At 53.2% G+C, this 24,920-nt stretch overlaps 1 protein-coding gene across 1 annotated transcript in view; it reads right to left on the bottom strand.

Moving 5' to 3' along the window:
• Positions 1 to 1,548: 1,548 nt before the first annotated feature.
• The window catches only part of fuca2 (alpha-L-fucosidase 2), a 38,613-nt gene continuing 15,241 nt past the window's right edge, over positions 1,549 to 24,920 (bottom strand). Inside the window, exons 4-7 of the mRNA XM_048536903.2 lie at positions 10,707 to 10,917; positions 7,337 to 7,527; positions 4,970 to 5,075; positions 1,549 to 3,512 (exon numbers count right to left, since the gene is read on the bottom strand). Of these exons, the coding sequence (XP_048392860.1) occupies positions 3,372 to 3,512; positions 4,970 to 5,075; positions 7,337 to 7,527; positions 10,707 to 10,917 (649 nt within the window). The 3' untranslated portion in view covers positions 1,549 to 3,371. The remainder of the gene's footprint in view (positions 3,513 to 4,969; positions 5,076 to 7,336; positions 7,528 to 10,706; positions 10,918 to 24,920) is intronic.

Here is a 24,920-nt window from a genome sequence, read left to right as displayed (position 1 = left end):
CTTCCATCAGGCAGAAGATACAGAAGCCTGAACATGTGCACCAACAGGTTCAAGAACAGCTTCTTCCTAGCCATTATGAGACTGATGAGTTGGCTTCTCTAACTTCGAATAATGTTGATCTTGTTAATGTTGATCTGGCCCCACACACCCAGTGCAGTGTAACCTACACACCTCACTCTGTCCAAGTTCTTTCTTTCACCCCTGTGATCTGTATGTCATTGCTTACTATGACCTGCCTGTGCTGCTCACAAACAAAGCTTCTCACTGTACTTAGGCACATGTGACAATAAATCAAATTAATTAAGTGGAACTGGAGTGGGCCATTCAGCCCCTCAATCCCTGCTCATTCAGTAATCAGATTCCACCCACGTGTTATGTCCCCTGTCATTCCACTCGTCACCCCATTCTGTTAGTTTAGGGAAGATATGTAAGTTTCTCTGGCTATTACCAGGGGGCCTTCTCCAGCACCCAAGCTGCACAGTAAGATCCCAGCGGTGCCCCCAAGTGAGCACCAAACAGTGGATGATTAATCAGGCTTTGGGCCTGGCAGGGTAGCTCACCCAGGTTCACCCATCCCCCAGGAGGTTCACTCTGAGGCAGCACCGTATCAGCGGGGCCTGGCCTTTCTCCAACGGATCCCACCTTCCAAAGCCACCACCAGGCTGCCCAGATTAAGCACGCTGCCAGTTCTGCCAAAGACTGCACCGCTGATCATTCTGCCCACACTGTACCATGCTGTCCATCTCAAGAACAGTCTTTCATTGGACAGGTCCCAGGAGTCAGACCCAGACCAATAGCAGGGCCTGGCTAGACCTCTCATGGCCCTTCCAGTAACCTAGTTATTTAGAACATAGAATAGTACAGCACAGTGCAGGCCCTTCGGCCCACAATGTTGTGCCAAACGTTTACTCTAGACCTAAGATCTATCTAACCTCCACCCCTGCCTTATACTATCATCCATATGCCTATCTAATAGCCACTTAAATGCCCCTAATGAGGCCGACGCCACTACCCTCTCCGGCAATGCATTCCATGCCCCTACCACCCTCTGAGTAAAGAGCCTACCTCTGATGTCTCCATTATATCTACTTCCACTCACTTTAAAACTATGCCCCCTCGTAATAGCTACCTCCACCCTAAGAAAAAGTCTCTGGCTGTCTACTCTATACCTCTGACCATTTTGAACACCTCTATCAAGTCACCTCTCATCCTTTGTCGTTCTAAACAGAAAAGCCCTAGCTCTCTCAACCTTTCCTCGTAGGACTTTCCCTCCATTCCAGGCAACATCCTGGTACATCTCGTCTGGACCTTTTCCAACACTTCCACATCTTTCCTGTAATGAGGCGACCAGAACTGGGCACAATACTCCAGATGTGGCTGAATCAGGGTTTTGTATAACTGGAGCATAACCTCACGGCTCTTGAGCTCGATCCCTCTATTAATGAAAGCTAACACACCATATGGAATTTAAGGCAATCCTTAATCCTCATTTGTTCATATCCTCAGATGCCTCAGACTGGTACTTTGTTCTGTGATTCTCAAGTGGAGTACTTTTTTTATTGCATTAAAGGAAGGATACAAATATGAATTACTGTTGAGAACAACACAATCCTTAAAGGCAAACCCTGACAATTATCAGAACAGGGATATACCCAGATTATAGAAACGCACTCGGATGTGAAACCAGTCCAAATCTTTAAATTGGGAGGTCACTGTGCAATGTAGCATCCCATTTTTATAATCTCCTAAAATAATGCAGATTTCAATTACTTTTAACCACAGCATTAAACAACCAACACAGTTACAAAATACCTGTGTTCAAAAGTGATAACAACTAAACACTTTATTTACACAGCATTCATTTTAATTTAATTTGACTCCAACCAAATCTCCATGAAAATTTGTATAATTTCCAACTCCCAAGTCCTTCCCTGCCTCACCTCACCTCCTGCTAAAATCTACATTTTATCTTTTCCCAGCTCCAGAGATTATTTTTCCAATGTTTGCCTGGCTGGATGCTCATCTTCTGTCCGGAACACTGCTATCGGTATCGGTATCCCAGCCTGCTCCAAGTCCTGTTCTCCATCATCTCCAATCACTCCTCCAGTCTGGCACAGCTCAGTTTTAAATCCTCACCCTTGTTTCCAAATTCCTTCTCAGCCTTTCCTCGCTCTATCTCTGTAATCTCCTTCAGCCCACGACCCTCTGAGCCCTCTGCACTCCTCCTTATTCTGGTCTTCCGTGCAGATCCTGCCTGAGCAATGGAATTTGGAATACCAGCCCGCAGCTCTCCACTTTGTCTTCATATTGCTGATCTTCACATCTCAGTTTACAACTTGGCACCAGGTCTTTACTGATTGTGCTTGGAACATTGGGGCATTTACAAAAAGTGCTATATGTGTGGCTCAGTGGTTAGCACTCACTGCCTCACAGCGGCAGGGACCTGGGTTCAATCCCAGCCTTGGGTGACTGTCTGCATGGGGCTTGCATGTTCTCCCCATGTCTGTGTGAATTTCCTCCAGTTTCCTTCCACAGTCCAAAGACGAGCAGGTTAGGTGCATTGGCCATGCTGAATTGCCTGTAGTATCCAGGGAGGTGCAGGATTGGTGGTTAATCAAGGAAAATGTGGGGATAGGGTGGAGGCTGTGACACTGTTCAGAGGGTCAGTGCAGACTTGATAGGTTGAATGGCTTCTTTCTGCACTATAAGGATTCTGTGATGTTCATTTACGCAGTTACTGAACCAGCAATTAATGGAGTGCAAATTACACCACGTTGATTTGGCATGAAGTAATCTGTCATACACCATCCTGGGAATGGCACTGGGCATTGTGCAGGCCAATAACAAACAGCCAATCCACACTCACTCATTTTAAACTATTGTTCATGATGAAATTTCACCCCAAAGCACCAATCCCTCTGACCATAGCACTCACCCATGATTACGCACCCAGACAATGCAATTAGCCCTTCACCTGCTTGTATCAGGCCCACGTTGAATGACTACAAACTAAGGCAGGAGACCTCACATCAAGGTAAGCAGCAACAGAATCACCAGACAGATGGCTTCTAACATCTTTGGTTTGGAACCGAGTTCAAACAGCATCGGTGTTTTACAGCTTCACAGATAAGAACAAGGGCAAAATGTTTAAAAGTAATTAATCATACATCAGCCTTGACACACACCAACAAAATCACTTTCTACATCAGGTCAATCCAAAACATTTTTCAGGAACTGAAATTTCTCATTTCCAAAATTAAAAAAATTAAACAAAACAAGCAAGAACACAAAGCAATGCTGAGTGTCAATTGGTGAGACAGCCAGACAGTGTAGAAATCACTGAAAACTGTAAATTGGCCCTGCTCAGCTCATCAAGCTGTATCACTGAGTTTCAGGCTCCAGGCCCATTGACAGGGCAGTTGTTCACTGCTGACTTCAGGCATTTGCACCACCAGTCCCTGATCTCCAATCTTCTCCCATTGCAGGGGTTTGGAGTATCCAATGAGGGTTACCTTATTTGTAAAATATAATTCAATATTAAATATTAATTTAAAATAATACACGTGTATACACATCACATTGATGATACAAAAGTTGGACCGAAGCTTTGTCTGATATCATTCAATTTTTCTTTGTCACCCTCGGCAAAGTCTGATCTGACCCACAGTACAGCAAACCTTTTATTACCGGGAATAAATGCTAAGAAACCACAAAGATCCTTACCAACTTTCCATGCACCATAGAAAGCAACCTATCCTGATTCATCACAGCCTGGCAACTGCTCTTCTCAAGATTGAAAGAAATTACAGAGAGTTGCCAACACGGCCCAGTCCATCCGACAAACCAGCCTTGCTTACAGTGGCTCAATCTGTACTTCATGCTGCCTTGGGAAATCAATGGATATAATTAAAGACCCCCTTCTACCCCCAATATACTCTCTTCCAGCATCTTCCTTTGGGCAGAAGATATAAAAGTTTATACACGCATATGGACAGCTTTCAAGAACAGCTTTCTCCCTGCTGTTATTAGACTTTTCAATGGGCCTCTCAAACTTTAAAGTTTAATGTTGACCTTGCTCCTTGCTCTCTGCAGCTGTGTCATTGTATTCCTCGCTCTGTTCTTTACCCTAATGCATTTGTACGGTATGATCTGCCTGTATTGCATGTAAAACAAAACTTCTCACTGTACCTAGATACATGTGGCAATAATAAATCAAACCAAACCTGTGGGACCAGGACTGCACCAGGTGACCAAATATTCCAGTTGATCAAGAGGTCCACATAATCAATATAAAACACACATTAAGCAATAGAAACGTCATGCAGAGGGTATTCACATCACTGCTGTACTTTATTTATAGCATAAATCACTTCTATAATAATGCAACTTTGCCTTAAATAAAACTTACTGGCAGAGAGAGAGCCTTCTCATTCATCCCTCAACTAACTACTTGGGCATCGCGGTACATCACAGTATTTGAGAAGAAATTGACTCAAAATTGAATCAACTGTTTGTATTTCATGTGGCCATTCAATTGAACAACAAGTACATTCACAATGAGGTGTACTAAAGCTATACCAATTGGACTGAATTATAGAATAAGCTTCACAGTCTTTGAGGTATATAATTTTTGCCGATTCATAAGGTGCTGGTTAAAACAAGGTTTGCTGTACCATGATCGCCAGCAGGGGGCAGGGCGTGAAGAAAGTCCTGCATTCATTCTGCATGTGTACAATAGCAGCTGTAATTTATTTCCATCACGAGGCTAGACAAGAATCCCACCTCTTACTGCCTGCCATTGGTGGGAGGATTTAACAAGGTGACAGTCCACGTCTGTGGCCATGTTATGGTCGCATCTTTCGTAACCCATCAAGACCCAGAATGGGGCTTGAACCCACAGCCTCTGGCTCAGAGGCAGGGGCGCTACCCACTTCCATCACGCCATTGCTCATTGTTCAATGATTCAAACCTTTGTTCCTGTAGTAACTTGGGGAGCTCCAAGGGTGAGAAATCCCAGTTTCGGCCAGGTGAGGAATATTGCGTAAACCACCCCTTTCTCTGCTGAGGACGTATACCTGGCAAAACAGGCAATCCATTTTCAGAAGTTAAAATGTCTCCAGTAATTGACAAACCACATTGGCACACTCATACTTTTAGAATGGAAACGAGGCCCTGGGTGATGACAGCCATCTCTAAATGAAGAGGTCAAAGGCATTAATGCAAATGGGATCAGGGCAGCTATGTAGAGGCAGACTGTAAATGACCTATGGCCTGATCGAATGGTGGAATAGGTTTGTGTGGCTAAACTCTCTCCCACTGTTCCTACGAGAATTGAGCAGGTCAAAATACTGGCAGAGAGGAATATTAAAGGAAGGATGTGCTGGCCTTGGAGACAGTCCAGAAGAGGTTTGCAGGAATGATTTCAGGGTCAATGGGCTTGTCAAAAAGGAGCAGTTGAAGGCTGTGGATCTGGAGTTGAGAAGGATAAAGGAGGATCTGATTGAAACTTACAGAGTACATAGTGGCCTGGACAGAGTGGATGTGGAGATGTTTCTGGTAGCAGGAGGGACTAGGACACAGGGGCTTAGCCTCAGAAGGGAAGACCCTTCAGAACTGAGGTGAAGAGGGAAGTAAATCTATGGAACTTGTTGCTGCAGACAGCTGTGGAGACTAAGCCATTGAGTGCTTTAAGACAGACATAGGTACGTTCTAGATTAGTAAGGGGATCAAGGGCTATAGGGAGAAGGTAGAAAAATGGCATTGAGAAATATATTAGCCATGATTGAGTAGTGGAGCAGATTCGATGGGCTGCATGGCCTAATTCTGCTCCTACATCTTACAACTTTATGGTCTGTCCACCATTACCAAAGTGTCAACATATGTAAAATCTGAACACTGAAGCTACGTTGCTCGTGGGGACTGAGACTGGGGGTGTAGGGGGATGGATTTAACATCTCCATTTTGCAGACTGCCCATGTCAGACAGAAACTGCTTCCCAGTCATCTCTGATTCTTCTCAGCCAGGAGTGGGAAACAGAAAATGTGATGTTACATCTGTCCGAGCAGCTTTAAATGTTACGGATCTGCTTGAACAGTTAGCATGCCATTTTGCACAAGTACCCTTACCCCTTGGGATAGAGTCCCGGGATGCCGGGGGGTGGGGGGGGCAGTCTCCAGTGCCCTTTGGGAGGCGTAAGGTGTACCTTGAGATTTTCAGGAGTGACACGACTGTGCATAAACTCACCAAAGCTGTCGATCACATTGTAACTGTCAAAAGCAACCAGGAAGCTGGTAAGAAAACAAAAAATGCTGGAAATATAGCAGGTCAGGCAGCATCTGCAGAGAGACAGCAAGCCAACGTTTCAAGTCTCTACGTCAGAGTTGGTAAGGTATTTGAAACTCCCGCCCTTTAAATATTGGACAGAAACTCTCTGGAATGTTAAAAACAAAAACTGCTATTTCTGTCTGTCTATCTGTTGACATTAGCACAGGGATTCTCATCATGGGCCCAGTATTATAGGAGTGATTTCATAACCTTGCGATATCTGGATCACAGTTTGATCCAAGAAGTGATAGATGCTTTGAAGTGGAACAATAAATCCCAATGATTTGGAGACAGTAAGGACTGCAGATGCTGGAAGCTGGAGTCAATAAATGTGGAGCTGGAAAAGCACAGCAAGTCAGACAGCATCCGAGGAGCAGAAAAGTCAACTTTTCGGGCTGAAACGCTTTGTCAGGATTGGGGAGGGAGAGGGGAGCTCAGAAATAAATAGAGGAAGGGGGTGGGGCTGGGGAAAGGTAAGTGGGATGGTGCGACCCCAACTCCAGCCCTCCCCCTCCTCCTCACCTCCCTGACCTGACCTAACCTGTCCATCTTCCTACTCACCCATCCACTCCACCATTCCTACTGACCTATCACAGTAACTCCCTATCACTACCCCACATACCCTTCCCATAGCCCCACCCTGTCCTCTACTTATTCCTGGGCTCCCATCCCCTTCCCCAGTCCTAATGAAGGGCTTCAGCCCAAAATATTGATTTTTCTTCTCCTCTAATGCTGTCTGACCAGCTCTCTTTGTGCAGCTCCACACCTATCATCTATAAATTCCGATGCTCGCTTCATGACAGATTAAGAACAGGTAACTGCATGAACTATTTTTGCAAAATCAATTAGAGAGTTTAAAAAAAAATTCAATGGACAATTAGAACTTTACTTAATCTAATTTCGGCATGCATCCTGAGGCCTGGTTGTGGCAGATATTGGCCACTCCAAGAATAAACATTGCCACCTCTGCCCCTAAAGCAGCCTCCCCAGGCTTTTTTCTTCAGAAACGTACCAGACTCCAGGAGTGATGCTGTCATTCTGCGCTCTCCAGGTCTTTGTATCATATATTGCTTCCCCATTTACTTGGAGCCACTGCCCCGTCTGCCTCAGCCGCTCCTCAAAGATGGGGAGGATGCGTCCATCATGAGTGGGGCCAATATTCATCAAAAGGTTCCCTCCACAGGAGACAGTCTCAACCAGGGTCTGGAACAAGCAAACAATTAAAGAATTAATGCTCCTCACAGGCAAATCTTCGATGAATATCTTTCAGTCAAAGTGATATTTGTCTGGATAGAATTCCTTCTGAATGTGTGATATCATGCAAATAAAGTTTTCAATTTCCTGGTGTAGTAGTTTAACCTTTAATGCAGCTTTTAGAATACACAGCACAGAAAAAGGCCATTTGACCCAACCAGTGTATATCAGTGCAGAGTGAAGTTTCGCCTACCATTGATATTGTAAAGCACTGGGATGTTTATCCACATTAAAGGTGTTACATAAATGCAGGCTGGTGCTTGTCGTTTGCAAATATTGCAAAATAGACTCATGACAGATCATTTCATCTGATAAATAACTTCCTTTCTATCAACACATTTCATCATTTACATTCCTATTCCCTGTTTTAAGAGGAGTAAGGATCTCGATGGGCTCAATATAATCTCTCATGGATGTAGCTGGCCTGAAATATAACTATTCGATTTAATACCTTCCTGACATGCAGCTGGTGATTACGTCAATTGTCATTTTGAACCATTCCAATGTACCCAATGGGTTGGGTTCTTAGTGATCTCTCATTGGTTCACAGGTTCACCAATGAAATATATTGTAACAATCAGAATGAGCAGACCAAAGTCGGCCCGCGATCAAATCTTCATTCTCATTGGTTGGCAGCCCTGTCAATGAAAGTATCCCACCAATAAAAAATTCTATTACAGGCCAAAACTCTAATAGAAATGCTGATCAAAGATGAGGGAGGATTGGAGGGATAGACAAAGGGACATATAATAGCATAGATAGTCAGATACTTATACTTATATAGGGAAACAGAGATAGTAAGATGGAAGGATGAATAGTTATAGGAAGAGAAATAAATAGCGCGACAGAGGGATAGACAGATAAAATAAACAGGGAGAGTTAGCAGGATTACTGTCTAATTTCTGTTAAAAAAAACATGCACACCAGGTCTTTATACTTAACAAGAAATAACTGTTAACTGCAAACAAATCATAAGGCCATAGGACAGAGGAGCAGAAATTAAGCCATTCAGCCTATTGAGTCTGCTCCACCATTCAATCATGGCCGATAAATTTCTCAACACAATTCTCCTGCTTTCTCCCCAAAACCCTTGATCCCCTTGATAATCAAGAAGCTACCTCCATCTTAAGTATACTCAATAACCTGGCCTCCACGGCCTTCACAGGCAGTTAGTTCTTTCACCAATGGTAAAAAGGAAATAGGGACTGTTGACCTACAACACTGTAACTTAAACTCTACCCTTTTCCAAAATCCCCCCCCACAGACAGGGCAGCCTAAGACTGACAAGAAATGGTTACTGAAGGTGGAAAAAGAAAGGAACAAAATGCAGAAGGCAGTGCAATTCAGGTAAGGGGGTTTGACAATAAGCTTCAAAATCTCCCCTCCCCCCTAATGCATCCCAAAACCAGCTCAGCTCACCCCTGCCTCCCGAACCTGTTCTTCCTCTCACCTATCCCTTCCTCCCACCTCAAGCCCCACCTCCATTTCCTACCTACTAACCTCATCCCACCTCCTTGACCTGTCCGTCCGTCCTCCCTGGATTGACGTATCCCCTCCCTACCTCCCCACCTACACTCACATTTACTGGCTCCATCCCTGCCTTTTTGACCTGTCTGTCTCCTCTCCACCTATCTCCTCCTCTATCCATCTTCAATCTGCGTCCGCTTCTCTCCCTATTTATTACAGAACCCCTTTTCCATCCCCCTTTTCTAATGAAGGGTCTAGGCCCGAAACGTCAAGCTTTCCTGCTCCTCTGAAGCTGCTTGGCCTACTGTGTCCATCCAGCTCTACAGCTTGTTATCTAAAGGGATTGGATAAGTTGTTTTCTTTCAGTTCTGTTCTTTGTTGATGTCTCAAGATAGTGGTTCACCAATACTCAGCCTTCTGTTCTCTGGTTGAGAATTAGTTCTTTCAATGTCTTTTCCATTTTGCCCTTCAATAGGGGATTTGTACAGGGAGCAGTTTACAAAGGTAATGGTAAAGGAGAACAGATGTCAGGAAGCTTTCCACTAGTTCTCCACACAGGAGGGAGGTGCACAGAGAGAGGTGTTTCTGCTTTATCAGCTAGATGTTCCTTTCTCCACTGGTCACACCAAAACCTGGTAACGAGGCAACAAAATACTCCTGTCAGGAAATTCCACACTCCCCCTCCCGCACCCTCCCCCACCCCTGCCACCAACTAATTGGAGAACTCAACATCTTCATCCTGTCTACCTTCAGTCTCACTGTTCAGGAAAAAGCAACATCGCATACACCGAAGGGATACGGGTCAAAGGCAGTTAAATGGGGTTGGGCCACAGATCAGCCATGATCTCATTGAATGGCAGAACAGAACAGGCTTAAAGGGCTGAATGGTCTACTTCTGTTTCTGTAACTCATAAATTCCTCCATAGAGGTATCCTCTCTTTTCCGTCCATAAACCAATAATGAAGAAAAATAAAGGAATGTGATCTTTACGACAGAGACAGCATGACAGACAGTCAGAAGAGAAAGAAAGAAAGTTTATACAGCGCCTTTCATGACCACCAGGCATGGCAAGGTGCATCCTAACCAGTGTGATCTATTTGAAGTGTAATCACTTCTTCAATGTTGGAATAGCTAGAGCAAGTTTGTGCACAGCATGCCCCCCCCATCAGCAAGGTACAACAAACCAAATAAACTCTTTGAGATTTCGAATGAGGAAGATACATCAGCCAAGGCACCGAGAGGATTCCCCTACACTTCTCCACAGTCACGGTTTGGGATCTGATCGGAGCAGCACAAAGTGCAGGCAGGCCATTGGTTTGAAAGACAGCACCCCCTCACTGCACCAACCAATGGGGAGCCTGTCAGAGCCAATCAGACAGGCTACAGTGATGGAGGAGAGGGCAGCCAATCACGAGATCAGAGTGAGGATGTTCTCTAGCGATCCTTGACTTCTCGGTGCCCCAGCCACCATGGAGCGCTACAGAGGAGTGTCAAAGGTAATGGGTAGGGCATCACCCAACTCCTCACCCATGTCACCCAATTTGTCTACCCGCTCCCATGGACCCCGCCCACCCACACGGTGCCTGTGTGCGTGTGGAATTCCAATCACAGAAAAGAGACAGGCTCAGAACCAGACGGAGAGGCAGGCAGGAACGTATTACCTTCACCAGTTCTTCTATTGAAAGATAATCACTGAGTTTTGCGTCTCTTCTGTATCCCCAGGATTTCCGGTCTATGGTCATGCAATTCTCCCACTTGTGGGCCAGCAGGTGGCCTGGGTTATAGCGATCAGTACATGTATAGTATCCACCATGTTTACAGATTGTGCCATATCCCCAGCGGTCATTAGTTACAACTGTCTTCCCGACTGGGCTGGAACAATAACAACACAGGAGCAGGGATTAATGAGGGCGAGAGGTTAGTGTTTGACAGCGGGAGCTATTAGTAACATCGGGGGCTGTGTCTGACAGCGGGGGGGCTGTGTCTGACAGCGGGGGGGGAATGTGTTTGACAGCGGGGGGGCTGTGTTTGACAGCGGGGGTGCTGTGTTTGACAGCGGGGGGGGAATGTGTTTGACAGCGGGGGGAATGTGTTTGACAGCGGGGGGGCTGTGTTTGACAGCAGTGGAGGGCTGTGTCTGACAGCAGTGGAGGGCTGTGTTTGACAGCAGTGGGGGGCTGTGTTTGACAGTAGTGGGGGGCTGTGTTTGACAGCAGTGGGGGGCTGTGTTTGACAGCGGGGGTGCTGTGTTTGACAGCAGTGGGGGCCTGTGTTTGACAGCAATGGGGGGATGTGTTTGATAGCTGTGGGGGGCTGTGTTTGACAGCAGTGGGGGGCTGTGTTTGACAGCAGTGGGGGGCTGTGTTTGACAGCAGTGGAGGGCTGTGTTTGACAGCAGTGGGGGGCTGTGTTTGACAGCAGTGGGGGGCTGTGTTTGACAGCGGGGGGGCTGTGTTTGACAGCGGGGGGGCTGTGTTTGACAGCAGTGGGGTGCTGTGTTTGACAGCGGGGGGGCTGTGTTTGACAGCAGTGGGGGCCTGTGTTTGACAGCAGTGGAGGGCTGTGTTTGACAGCAGTGGAGGGCTGTGTTTGACAGCAGTGGGGGGCTGTGTTTGACAGCAGTGGGGGGCTGTGTTTGACAGCAGTGGGGGGCTGTGTTTGACAGTGGGGGTGCTGTGTTTGACAGCAGTGGGGGCCTGTGTTTGACAGCAATGGGGGGATGTGTTTGATAGCTGTGGGGGGCTGTGTTTGACAGCAGTGGGGGGCTGTGTTTGACAGCAGTGGGGGGCTGTGTTTGACAGCAGTGGGGGGCTGTGTTTGGCAGCGGGGGTGCTGTGTTTGACAGCAGTGGGGGCCTGTGTTTGACAGCAATGGGGGGATGTGTTTGATAGCTGTGGGGGGCTGTGTTTGACAGCGGGGGGGCTGTGTTTGACAGCTGTGGGAGGATGTGTTTGATGGCATGGGGGACTGTGTTTGACAGTTGTGGGGGGCTGTATTTGACAGCTGTGGGGGGCTGTGTTTGACAGCAGTGGAGGGCTGTGTTTGACAGCAGTGGAGGGCTGTGTTTGACAGCGGGGGTGCTGTGTTTGACAGCTGTGGGGGAATGTGTTTGACAGCTGTGGGGGGCTGAGTTTGACAGCAGTGAGGGGCTGTGTTTGACAGCAGTGGGGGGCTGTGTTTGACAGCAGTGGGGGGCTGTGTTTGACAGCAGTGGGGGGCTGTGTTTGACAGCAGTGGGGGGCTGTGTTTGACAGCGGTGGGGGGCTGTGTTTGACAGCGGTGGGGGGCTGTGTTTGACAGCTGTGGGGGGCTGTGTTTGACAGCAGGGGGGGCTGTGTTTGACCGCAGGGGGGGGCTGTGTTTGACCGCAGGGGGGGGCTGTGTTTGACAGCATGGGGTGGCTGTGTTTGACAGCTGTGGGGGGCTGTGTTTGGCAGTTGTGGGGGGCTGTGTTTGACAGCAGTGGGGGGCTGTGTTTGACAGCAGTGGGGGGCTGTGTTTGACAGCAGTGGGGGGCTGTGTTTGACAGCAGTGGGGGGCTGTGTTTGACAGCAGTGGGGGGCTGTGTTTGACAGCAGTGGGGGGCTGTGTTTGACAGCGGGGGTGCTGTGTTTGACAGCAGTGGGGGCCTGTGTTTGACAGCAATGGGGGGATGTGTTTGATAGCTGTGGGGGGCTGTGTTTGACAGCGGAGGGGCTGTGTTTGACAGCTGTGGGAGGATGTGTTTGATGGCATGGGGGACTGTGTTTGACAGTTGTGGGGGGCTGTATTTGACAGCTGTGGGGGGCTGTGTTTGACAGCAGTGGAGGGCTGTGTTTGACAGCAGTGGAGGGCTGTGTTTGACAGCGGGGGTGCTGTGTTTGACAGCTGTGGGGGAATGTGTTTGACAGCTGTGGGGGGCTGAGTTTGACAGCAGTGAGGGGCTGTGTTTGACAGCAGTGGGGGGCTGTGTTTGACAGCAGTGGGGGGCTGTGTTTGACAGCAGTGGGGGGCTGTGTTTGACAGCAGTGGGGGGCTGTGTTTGACAGCGGTGGGGGGCTGTGTTTGACAGCTGTGGGGGGCTGTGTTTGACAGCTGTGGGGGGCTGTGTTTGACAGCAGGGGGGGCTGTGTTTGACCGCAGGGGGGGGCTGTGTTTGACCGCAGGGGGGGGCTGTGTTTGATAGCATGGGGTGGCTGTGTTTGACAGCTGTGGGGGGCTGTGTTTGGCAGTTGTGGGGGGCTGTGTTTGACAGCAGTGGGGGGCTGTGTTTGACAGCAGTGGGGGGCTGTGTTTGACAGCAGTGGGGGGCTGTGTTTGACAGCAGTGGGGGGCTGTGTTTGACAGCAGTGGGGGGCTGTGTTTGACAGCGGGGGTGCTGTGTTTGACAGCAGTGGGGGCCTGTGTTTGACAGCAATGGGGGGCTGTGTTTGACAGCAGTGGGGTGCTGTGTTTGACAGCAGTGGGGGCCTGTGTTTGACAGCAGTGGAGGGCTGTGTTTGACAGCAGTGGAGGGCTGTGTTTGACAGCAATGGGGGAATGTGTTTGACTGCAGTGGAGGGCTGTGTTTGACAGCAGTGGAGGGCTGTGTTTGACAGCAGTGGGGGGCTGTGTTTGACAGCAGTGGGGGGCTGTGTTTGACAGCAGTGGGGGGCTGTGTTTGACAGCAGTGGGGGGCTGTGTTTGACAGCGGGGGTGCTGTGTTTGACAGCAGTGGGGGCCTGTGTTTGACAGCAATGGGGGGATGTGTTTGATAGCTGTGGGGGGCTGTGTTTGACAGCGGGGGGGCTGTGTTTGACAGCTGTGGGAGGATGTGTTTGATGGCATGGGGGACTGTGTTTGACAGTTGTGGGGGGCTGTATTTGACAGCTGTGGGGGGCTGTGTTTGACAGCAGTGGAGGGCTGTGTTTGACAGCAGTGGAGGGCTGTGTTTGACAGCAGTGGAGGGCTGTGTTTGACAGCGGGGGTGCTGTGTTTGACAGCTGTGGGGGAATGTGTTTGACAGCTGTGGGGGGCTGAGTTTGACAGCAGTGAGGGGCTGTGTTTGACAGCAGTGGGGGGCTGTGTTTGACAGCAGTGGGGGGCTGTGTTTGACAGCAGTGGGGGGCTGTGTTTGACAGCGGTGGGGGGCTGTGTTTGACAGCGGTGGGGGGCTGTGTTTGACAGCGGTGGGGGGCTGTGTTTGACAGCTGTGGGGGGCTGTGTTTGACAGCAGGGGGGGCTGTGTTTGACCGCAGGGGGGGGCTGTGTTTGACCGCAGGGGGGGGCTGTGTTTGATAGCATGGGGTGGCTGTGTTTGACAGCTGTGGGGGGCTGTGTTTGGCAGTTGTGGGGGGCTGTGTTTGACAGCAGTGGGGGGCTGTGTTTGACAGCAGTGGGGGGCTGTGTTTGACAGCGGGGGGGCTGTGTTTGACAGCAGTGGGGGCCTGTGTTTGACAGCAATGGGGGGATGTGTTTGATAGCTGTGGGGGGCTGTGTTTGACAGCGGGGGGGCTGTGTTTGACAGCTGTGGGAGGATGTGTTTGATGGCATGGGGGACTGTGTTTGACAGTTGTGGGGGGCTGTATTTGACAGCTGTGGGGGGCTGTGTTTGACAGCAGTGGAGGGCTGTGTTTGACAGCAGTGGAGGGCTGTGTTTGACAGCAGTGGAGGGCTGTGTTTGACAGCAGTGGAGGGCTGTGTTTGACAGCGGGGGTGCTGTGTTTGACAGCTGTGGGGGAATGTGTTTGACAGCTGTGGGGGGCTGAGTTTGACAGCAGTGAGGGGCTGTTTTTGACAGCAGTGGGGGGCTGTGTTTGACAGCAGTGGGGGGCTGTGTTTGACAGCAGTGGGGGGCTGTGTTTGACAGCAGTGGGGGGCTGTGTTTGACAGCAGTGGGGGGCTGTGTTTGACAGCAGTGGGGGGCTGTGTTTGACAGCAGTGGGGGGCTGTGTTTGACAGCTGTGGGGGGCTGTGTTTGACAGCTGTGGGGGGCTGTGTTTGACAGCTGTGGGGGGCTGTGTTTGACAGCAGGGGGGGCTGTGTTTGACCGCAGGGGGGGGCTGTGTTTGACCGCAGGGGGGGGCTGTGTTTGATAGCATGGGGTGGCTGTGTTTGACAGCTGTGGGGGGCTGTGTTTGGCAGCTGTGGGGGGCTGTGTTTGACAGCAGTGGGGGGCTGTGTTTGACAGCAGTGGGGGGCTGTGTTTGACAGCAGTGGGGGGCTGTGTTTGACAGCAGTGGGGGGCTGTGTTTGACAGCGGGGGTGCTGTGTTTGACAGCAGTGGGGGCCTGTGTTTGACAGCAATGGGGGGCTGTGTTTGACAGCAGTGGGGTGCTGTGTTTGACAGCGGGGGGGCGGTGTTTGACAGCAGTGGGGGCCTGTGTTTGACAGCAGTGGAGGGCTGTGTTTGACAGCAGTGGGGGGCTGTGTTTGACAGCAATGGGGGAATGTGTTTGACAGCAGTGGAGGGCTGTGTTTGACAGCAGTGGAGGGCTGTGTTTGACAGCAGTGGGGGGCTGTGTTTGACAGCAGTGGGGGGCTGTGTTTGACAGCAGTGGGGGGCTGTGTTTGACAGCAGTGGGGGGCTGTGTTTGACAGCAGTGGGGGGCTGTGTTTGACAGCGGGGGTGCTGTGTTTGACAGCAGTGGGGGCCTGTGTTTGACAGCAATGGGGGGATGTGTTTGATAGCTGTGGGGGGCTGTGTTTGACAGCGGGGGGGCTGTGTTTGACAGCTGTGGGAGGATGTGTTTGATGGCATGGGGGACTGTGTTTGACAGTTGTGGGGGGCTGTATTTGACAGCTGTGGGGGGCTGTGTTTGACAGCAGTGGAGGGCTGTGTTTGACAGCAGTGGAGGGCTGTGTTTGACAGCGGGGGTGCTGTGTTTGACAGCTGTGGGGGAATGTGTTTGACAGCTGTGGGGGGCTGAGTTTGACAGCAGTGAGGGGCTGTGTTTGACAGCAGTGGGGGGCTGTGTTTGACAGCAGTGGGGGGCTGTGTTTGACAGCAGTGGGGGGCTGTGTTTGACAGCAGTGGAGGGCTGTGTTTGACAGCAGTGGGGGGCTGTGTTTGACAGCAGTGGGGGGCTGTGTTTGACAGCTGTGGGGGGCTGTGTTTGACAGCTGTGGGGGGCTGTGTTTGACAGCAGGGGGGGCTGTGTGTGACCGCAGGGGGGGGCTGTGTTTGACCGCAGGGGGGGGCTGTGTTTGACCGCAGGGGGGGGCTGTGTTTGATAGCATGGGGTGGCTGTGTTTGACAGCTGTGGGGGGCTGTGTTTGGCAGTTGTGGGGGGCTGTGTTTGACAGCAGTGGGGGGCTGTGTTTGACAGCAGTGGGGGGCTGTGTTTGACAGCAGTGGGGGGCTGTGTTTGACAGCAGTGGGGGGCTGTGTTTGACAGCGGGGGTGCTGTGTTTGACAGCAGTGGGGGCCTGTGTTTGACAGCAATGGGGGGCTGTGTTTGACAGCAGTGGGGTGCTGTGTTTGACAGCGGGGGGGGCTGTGTTTGACAGCAGTGGGGGCCTGTGTTTGACAGCAGTGGAGGGCTGTGTTTGACAGCAGTGGGGGGCTGTGTTTGACAGCAATGGGGGAATGTGTTTGACAGCAGTGGAGGGCTGTGTTTGACAGCAGTGGAGGGCTGTGTTTGACAGCAGTGGGGGGCTGTGTTTGACAGCAGTGGGGGGCTGTGTTTGACAGCAGTGGGGGGCTGTGTTTGACAGCAGTGGGGGGCTGTGTTTGACAGCGGGGGTGCTGTGTTTGACAGCAGTGGGGGCCTGTGTTTGACAGCAATGGGGGGATGTGTTTGATAGCTGTGGGGGGCTGTGTTTGACAGCGGGGGGGCTGTGTTTGACAGCTGTGGGAGGATGTGTTTGACGGCATGGGGGACTGTGTTTGACAGTTGTGGGGGGCTGTATTTGACAGCTGTGGGGGGCTGTGTTTGACAGCAGTGGAGGGCTGTGTTTGACAGCAGTGGAGGGCTGTGTTTGACAGCAGTGGAGGGCTGTGTTTGACAGCGGGGGTGCTGTGTTTGACAGCTGTGGGGGGCTGAGTTTGACAGCTGTGGGGGGCTGAGTTTGACAGCAGTGAGGGGCTGTGTTTGACAGCAGTGGGGGGCTGTGTTTGACAGCAGTGGGGGGCTGTGTTTGACAGCGGTGGGGGGCTGTGTTTGACAGCGGTGGGGGGCTGTGTTTGACAGCGGTGGGGGGCTGTGTTTGACAGCTGTGGGGGGCTGTGTTTGACAGCTGTGGGGGGCTGTGTTTGACCGCAGGGGGGGGCTGTGTTTGACCGCAGGGGGGGGCTGTGTTTGACCGCAGGGGGGGGCTGTGTTTGACCGCAGGGGGGGGCTGTGTTTGACCGCAGGGGGTGGCTGTGTTTGATAGCATGGGGTGGCTGTGTTTGACAGCTGTGGGGGGCTGTGTTTGACAGCAGTGGAGGGCTGTGTTTGACAGCAGTGGGGGGCTGTGTTTGACAGCAGTGGGGGGCTGTGTTTGACAGCAGTGGGGGGCTGTGTTTGACAGCAGTGGGGGGCTGTGTTTGACAGCAGTGGGGGGCTGTGTTTGACAGCAGTGGGGGGCTGTGTTTGACAGCAGTGGGGGGCTGTGTTTGACAGCAGTGGGGGGCTGTGTTTGACAGCGGGGGTGCTGTGTTTGACAGCAGTGGGGGCCTGTGTTTGACAGCAATGGGGGGATGTGTTTGATAGCTGTGGGGGGCTGTGTTTGACAGCGGGGGGGCTGTGTTTGACAGCTGTGGGAGGATGTGTTTGATGGCATGGGGGACTGTGTTTGACAGTTGTGGGGGGCTGTATTTGACAGCTGTGGGGGGCTGTGTTTGACAGCAGTGGAGGGCTGTGTTTGACAGCAGTGGAGGGCTGTGTTTGACAGCGGGGGTGCTGTGTTTGACAGCTGTGGGGGAATGTGTTTGACAGCTGTGGGGGGCTGAGTTTGACAGCAGTGAGGGGCTGTGTTTGACAGCAGTGGGGGGCTGTGTTTGACAGCAGTGGGGGGCTGTGTTTGACAGCGGTGGGGGGCTGTGTTTGACAGCAGTGGAGGGCTGTGTTTGACAGCAGTGGGGGGCTGTGTTTGACAGCGGTGGGGGGCTGTGTTTGACAGCTGTGGGGGGCTGTGTTTGACAGCAGGGGGGGCTGTGTTTGACAGCAGGGGGGGGCTGTGTTTGACCGCAGGGGGGGGCTGTGTTTGATAGCATGGGGTGGCTGTGTTTGACAGCTGTGGGGGGCTGTGTTTGGCAGTTGTGGGGGGCTGTGTTTGACAGCAGTGGGGGGCTGTGTTTGACAGCAGTGGGGGGCTGTGTTTGACAGCGGGGGTGCTGTGTTTGACAGCAGTGGGGGCCTGTGTTTGACAGCAATGGGGGGCTGTGTTTGACAGCAGTGGGGTGCTGTGTTTGACAGCGGGGGGGGCTGTGTTTGACAGCAGTGGGGGCCTGTGTTTGAGAGCAGTGGAGGGCTGTGTTTGACAGCAGTGGGGGGCTGTGTTTGACAGCAATGGGGGAATGTGTTTGACAGCAGTGGAGGGCTGTGTTTGACAGCAGTGGAGGGCTGTGTTTGACAGCAGTGGGGGGCTGTGTTTGACAGCAGTGGGGGGCTGTGTTTGACAGCAGTGGGGGGCTGTGTTTGACAGCAGTGGGGGGCTGTGTTTGACAGCGGGGGTGCTGTGTTTGACAGCAGTGGGGGCCTGTGTTTGACAGCAATGGGGGGATGTGTTTGATAGCTGTGGGGGGCTGTGTTTGACAGCGGGGGGGCTGTGTTTGACAGCTGTGGGAGGATGTGTTTGATGGCATGGGGGACTGTGTTTGACAGTTGTGGGGGGCTGTATTTGACAGCTGTGGGGGGCTGTGTTTGACAGCAGTGGAGGGCTGTGTTTGACAGCAGTGGAGGGCTGTGTTTGACAGCAGTGGAGGGCTGTGTTTGACAGCGGGGGTGCTGTGTTTGACAGCTGTGGGGGAATGTGTTTGACAGCTGTGGGGGGCTGAGTTTGACAGCAGTGAGGGGCTGTGTTTGACAGCAGTGGGGGGCTGTGTTTGACAGCAGTGGGGGGCTGTGTTTGACAGCGGTGGGGGGCTGTGTTTGACAGCGGTGGGGGGCTGTGTTTGACAGCGGTGGGGGGCTGTGTTTGACAGCGGTGGGGGGCTGTGTTTGACAGCTGTGGGGGGCTGTGTTTGACAGCTGTGGGGGGCTGTGTTTGACCGCAGGGGGGGGCTGTGTTTGACCGCAGGGGGGGGCTGTGTTTGACCGCAGGGGGGGGCTGTGTTTGATAGCATGGGGTGGCTGTGTTTGACAGCTGTGGGGGGCTGTGTTTGGCAGTTGTGGGGGGCTGTGTTTGACAGCAGTGGGGGGCTGTGTTTGACAGCAGTGGTGGGCTGTGTTTGACAGCAGTGGGGGGCTGTGTTTGACAGCAGTGGGGGGCTGTGTTTGACAGCAGTGGGGGGCTGTGTTTGACAGCGGGGGTGCTGTGTTTGACAGCAGTGGGGGCCTGTGTTTGACAGCAATGGGGGGATGTGTTTGATAGCTGTGGGGGGCTGAGTTTGACAGCGGGGGGGCTGTGTTTGACAGCTGTGGGGGGATGTGTTTGATGGCATGGGGGACTGTGTTTGACAGTTGTGGGGGGCTGTATTTGACAGTTGTGGGGGGCTGTGTTTGACAGCAGTGGAGGGCTGTGTTTGACAGCTGTGGGGGGCTGTGTTTGACAGCTGTGGGGGAATGTGTTTGACAGCTGTGGGGGGCTGTGTTTGACAGCGGGGGGGGCTGTGTTTGACAGCAGTGGGGGGCTGTGTTTGACAGCAGTGGGGGGCTGTGTTTGACAGCGGGGGTGCTGTGTTTGACAGCAGTGGGGGCCTGTGTTTGACAGCAGTGGGGGCCTGTGTTTGACAGCAATGGGGGGGATGTGTTTGATAGCTGTGGGGGGCTGTGTTTGACAGCGGGGGGGCTGTCTTTGACAGCTGTGGGGGGATGTGTTTGATGGCATGGGAGACTGTGTTTGACAGTTGTGGGGGGCTGTGTTTGACAGTTGTGGGGGGCTGTGTTTGACAGCGGGGGTGCTGTGTTTGACAGCAATGGGGGGATGTGTTTGATAGCTGTGGGGGGCTGTGTTTGACAGCGGGGGGGGGCTGTGTTTGACAGCGGGGGGGCTGTGTTTGACAGCTGTGGGAGGATGTGTTTGATGGCATGGGGGACTGTGTTTGACAGTTGTGGGGGGCTGTATTTGACAGCTGTGGGGGGCTGTGTTTGACAGCAGTGGAGGGCTGTGTTTGACAGCAGTGGAGGGCTGTGTTTGACAGCGGGGGTGCTGTGTTTGACAGCTGTGGGGGAATGTGTTTGACAGCTGTGGGGGGCTGAGTTTGACAGCAGTGGGGGGCTGTGTTTGACAGCAGTGGGGGGCTGTGTTTGACAGCGGTGGGGGGCTGTGTTTGACAGCAGTGGAGGGCTGTGTTTGACAGCAGTGGAGGGCTGTGTTTGACAGCGGTGGGGGGCTGTGTTTGACAGCTGTGGGGGGCTGTGTTTGACAGCAGGGGGGGCTGTGTTTGACCGCAGGGGGGGGCTGTGTTTGACCGCAGGGGGGGGCTGTGTTTGACCGCAGGGGGGGGCTGTGTTTGATAGCATGGGGTGGCTGTGTTTGACAGCTGTGGGGGGCTGTGTTTGGCAGTTGTGGGGGGCTGTGTTTGACAGCAGTGGGGGGCTGTGTTTGACAGCAGTGGGGGGCTGTGTTTGACAGCAGTGGGGGGCTGTGTTTGACAGCAGTGGGGGGCTGTGTTTGACAGCGGGGGTGCTGTGTTTGACAGCAGTGGGGGCCTGTGTTTGACAGCAATGGGGGGCTGTGTTTGACAGCAGTGGGGTGCTGTGTTTGACAGCGGGGGGGGCTGTGTTTGACAGCAGTGGGGGCCTGTGTTTGACAGCAGTGGAGGGCTGTGTTTGACAGCAGTGGGGGGCTGTGTTTGACAGCAATGGGGGAATGTGTTTGACAGCAGTGGAGGGCTGTGTTTGACAGCAGTGGAGGGCTGTGTTTGACAGCAGTGGGGGGCTGTGTTTGACAGCAGTGGGGGGCTGTGTTTGACAGCAGTGGGGGGCTGTGTTTGACAGCAGTGGGGGGCTGTGTTTGACAGCAGTGGGGGGCTGTGTTTGACAGCGGGGGTGCTGTGTTTGACAGCAGTGGGGGCCTGTGTTTGACAGCAATGGGGGGATGTGTTTGATAGCTGTGGGGGGCTGTGTTTGACAGCGGGGGGGCTGTGTTTGACAGCTGTGGGAGGATGTGTTTGACGGCATGGGGGACTGTGTTTGACAGTTGTGGGGGGCTGTATTTGACAGCTGTGGGGGGCTGTGTTTGACAGCAGTGGAGGGCTGTGTTTGACAGCAGTGGAGGGCTGTGTTTGACAGCGGGGGTGCTGTGTTTGACAGCTGTGGGGGGCTGAGTTTGACAGCTGTGGGGGGCTGAGTTTGACAGCAGTGAGGGGCTGTGTTTGACAGCAGTGGGGGGCTGTGTTTGACAGCGGTGGGGGGCTGTGTTTGACAGCGGTGGGGGGCTGTGTTTGACAGCTGTGGGGGGCTGTGTTTGACAGCTGTGGGGGGCTGTGTTTGACCGCAGGGGGGGGCTGTGTTTGACCGCAGGGGGGGGCTGTGTTTGACCGCAGGGGGTGGCTGTGTTTGATAGCATGGGGTGGCTGTGTTTGACAGCTGTGGGGGGCTGTGTTTGACAGCAGTGGAGGGCTGTGTTTGACAGCAGTGGGGGGCTGTGTTTGACAGCAGTGGGGGGCTGTGTTTGACAGCAGTGGGGGGCTGTGTTTGACAGCAGTGGGGGGCTGTGTTTGACAGCAGTGGGGGGCTGTGTTTGACAGCGGGGGTGCTGTGTTTGACAGCAGTGGGGGCCTGTGTTTGACAGCAATGGGGGGATGTGTTTGATAGCTGTGGGGGGCTGTGTTTGACAGCGGGGGGGCTGTGTTTGACAGCTGTGGGAGGATGTGTTTGACGGCATGGGGGACTGTGTTTGACAGTTGTGGGGGGCTGTATTTGACAGCTGTGGGGGGCTGTGTTTGACAGCAGTGGAGGGCTGTGTTTGACAGCAGTGGAGGGCTGTGTTTGACAGCGGGGGTGCTGTGTTTGACAGCTGTGGGGGAATGTGTTTGACAGCTGTGGGGGGCTGAGTTTGACAGCAGTGAGGGGCTGTGTTTGACAGCAGTGGGGGGCTGTGTTTGACAGCAGTGGGGGGCTGTGTTTGACAGCGGTGGGGGGCTGTGTTTGACAGCAGTGGGGGGCTGTGTTTGACAGCGGTGGGGGGCTGTGTTTGACAGCTGTGGGGGGCTGTGTTTGACAGCAGGGGGGGCTGTGTTTGACAGCAGGGGGGGGCTGTGTTTGACCGCAGGGGGGGGCTGTGTTTGATAGCATGGGGTGGCTGTGTTTGACAGCTGTGGGGGGCTGTGTTTGGCAGTTGTGGGGGGCTGTGTTTGACAGCAGTGGGGGGCTGTGTTTGACAGCAGTGGGGGGCTGTGTTTGACAGCAGTGGGGGGCTGTGTTTGACAGCGGGGGTGCTGTGTTTGACAGCAGTGGGGGCCTGTGTTTGACAGCAATGGGGGGCTGTGTTTGACAGCAGTGGGGTGCTGTGTTTGACAGCGGGGGGGGCTGTGTTTGACAGCAGTGGGGGCCTGTGTTTGACAGCAGTGGAGGGCTGTGTTTGACAGCAGTGGGGGGCTGTGTTTGACAGCAATGGGGGAATGTGTTTGACAGCAGTGGAGGGCTGTGTTTGACAGCAGTGGGGGGCTGTGTTTGACAGCAGTGGGGGGCTGTGTTTGACAGCAGTGGGGGGCTGTGTTTGACAGCAGTGGGGGGCTGTGTTTGACAGCAGTGGGGGCCTGTGTTTGACAGCAATGGGGGGATGTGTTTGATAGCTGTGGGGGGCTGTGTTTGACAGCGGGGGGGCTGTGTTTGACAGCTGTGGGAGGATGTGTTTGATGGCATGGGGGACTGTGTTTGACAGTTGTGGGGGGCTGTATTTGACAGCTGTGGGGGGCTGTGTTTGACAGCAGTGGAGGGCTGTGTTTGACAGCAGTGGAGGGCTGTGTTTGACAGCGGGGGTGCTGTGTTTGACAGCTGTGGGGGAATGTGTTTGACAGCTGTGGGGGGCTGAGTTTGACAGCAGTGAGGGGCTGTGTTTGACAGCAGTGGGGGGCTGTGTTTGACAGCAGTGGGGGGCTGTGTTTGACAGCAGTGGGGGGCTGTGTTTGACAGCAGTGGGGGGCTGTGTTTGACAGCAGTGGGGGGCTGTGTTTGACAGCGGTGGGGGGCTGTGTTTGACAGCGGTGGGGGGCTGTGTTTGACAGCTGTGGGGGGCTGTGTTTGACAGCTGTGGGGGGCTGTGTTTGACCGCAGGGGGGGGCTGTGTTTGACCGCAGGGGGGGGCTGTGTTTGACCGCAGGGGGGGGCTGTGTTTGACCGCAGGGGGGGGCTGTGTTTGATAGCATGGGGTGGCTGTGTTTGACAGCTGTGGGGGGCTGTGTTTGGCAGTTGTGGGGGGCTGTGTTTGACAGCAGTGGGGGGCTGTGTTTGACAGCAGTGGTGGGCTGTGTTTGACAGCAGTGGGGGGCTGTGTTTGACAGCAGTGGGGGGCTGTGTTTGACAGCAGTGGGGGGGCTGTGTTTGACAGCGGGGGTGCTGTGTTTGACAGCAGTGGGGGCCTGTGTTTGACAGCAATGGGGGGATGTGTTTGATAGCTGTGGGGGGCTGAGTTTGACAGCGGGGGGGCTGTGTTTGACAGCTGTGGGGGGATGTGTTTGATGGCATGGGGGACTGTGTTTGACAGTTGTGGGGGGCTGTATTTGACAGTTGTGGGGGGCTGTGTTTGACAGCTGTGGGGGGCTGTGTTTGACAGCTGTGGGGGAATGTGTTTGACAGCTGTGGGGGGCTGTGTTTGACAGCGGGGGGGGCTGTGTTTGACAGCAGTGGGGGGCTGTGTTTGACAGCAGTGGGGGGCTGTGTTTGACAGCGGGGGTGCTGTGTTTGACAGCAGTGGGGGCCTGTGTTTGACAGCAGTGGGGGCCTGTGTTTGACAGCAATGGGGGGGATGTGTTTGATAGCTGTGGGGGGCTGTGTTTGACAGCGGGGGGGCTGTCTTTGACAGCTGTGGGGGGATGTGTTTGATGGCATGGGAGACTGTGTTTGACAGTTGTGGGGGGCTGTGTTTGACAGTTGTGGGGGGCTGTGTTTGACAGCGGGGGTGCTGTGTTTGACAGCAATGGGGGGATGTGTTTGACAGCTGTGGGGGGCTGTGTTTGACAGCGGGGGGGGGCTGTGTTTGACAGCGGGGGGGCTGTGTTTGACAGCTGTGGGAGGATGTGTTTGATGGCATGGGGGACTGTGTTTGACAGTTGTGGGGGGCTGTATTTGACAGCTGTGGGGGGCTGTGTTTGACAGCAGTGGAGGGCTGTGTTTGACAGCAGTGGAGGGCTGTGTTTGACAGCAGTGGAGGGCTGTGTTTGACAGCGGGGGTGCTGTGTTTGACAGCAGTGGGGGCCTGTGTTTGACAGCAATGGGGGGATGTGTTTGATAGCTGTGGGGGGCTGTGTTTGACAGCGGGGGGGCTGTGTTTGACAGCTGTGGGAGGATGTGTTTGACGGCATGGGGGACTGTGTTTGACAGTTGTGGGGGGCTGTATTTGACAGCTGTGGGGGGCTGTGTTTGACAGCAGTGGAGGGCTGTGTTTGACAGCAGTGGAGGGCTGTGTTTGACAGCAGTGGAGGGCTGTGTTTGACAGCGGGGGTGCTGTGTTTGACAGCTGTGGGGGAATGTGTTTGACAGCTGTGGGGGGCTGAGTTTGACAGCAGTGAGGGGCTGTGTTTGACAGCAGTGGGGGGCTGTGTTTGACAGCAGTGGGGGGCTGTGTTTGACAGCGGTGGGGGGCTGTGTTTGACAGCGGTGGGGGGC

The sequence above is a fragment of the Stegostoma tigrinum genome, chromosome 9 (genome assembly GCF_030684315.1).
Source record: "Stegostoma tigrinum isolate sSteTig4 chromosome 9, sSteTig4.hap1, whole genome shotgun sequence".
NCBI lineage: Eukaryota > Metazoa > Chordata > Chondrichthyes > Orectolobiformes > Stegostomatidae > Stegostoma > Stegostoma tigrinum.
This window is presented reverse-complemented; position numbering and strand designations above follow the sequence as displayed.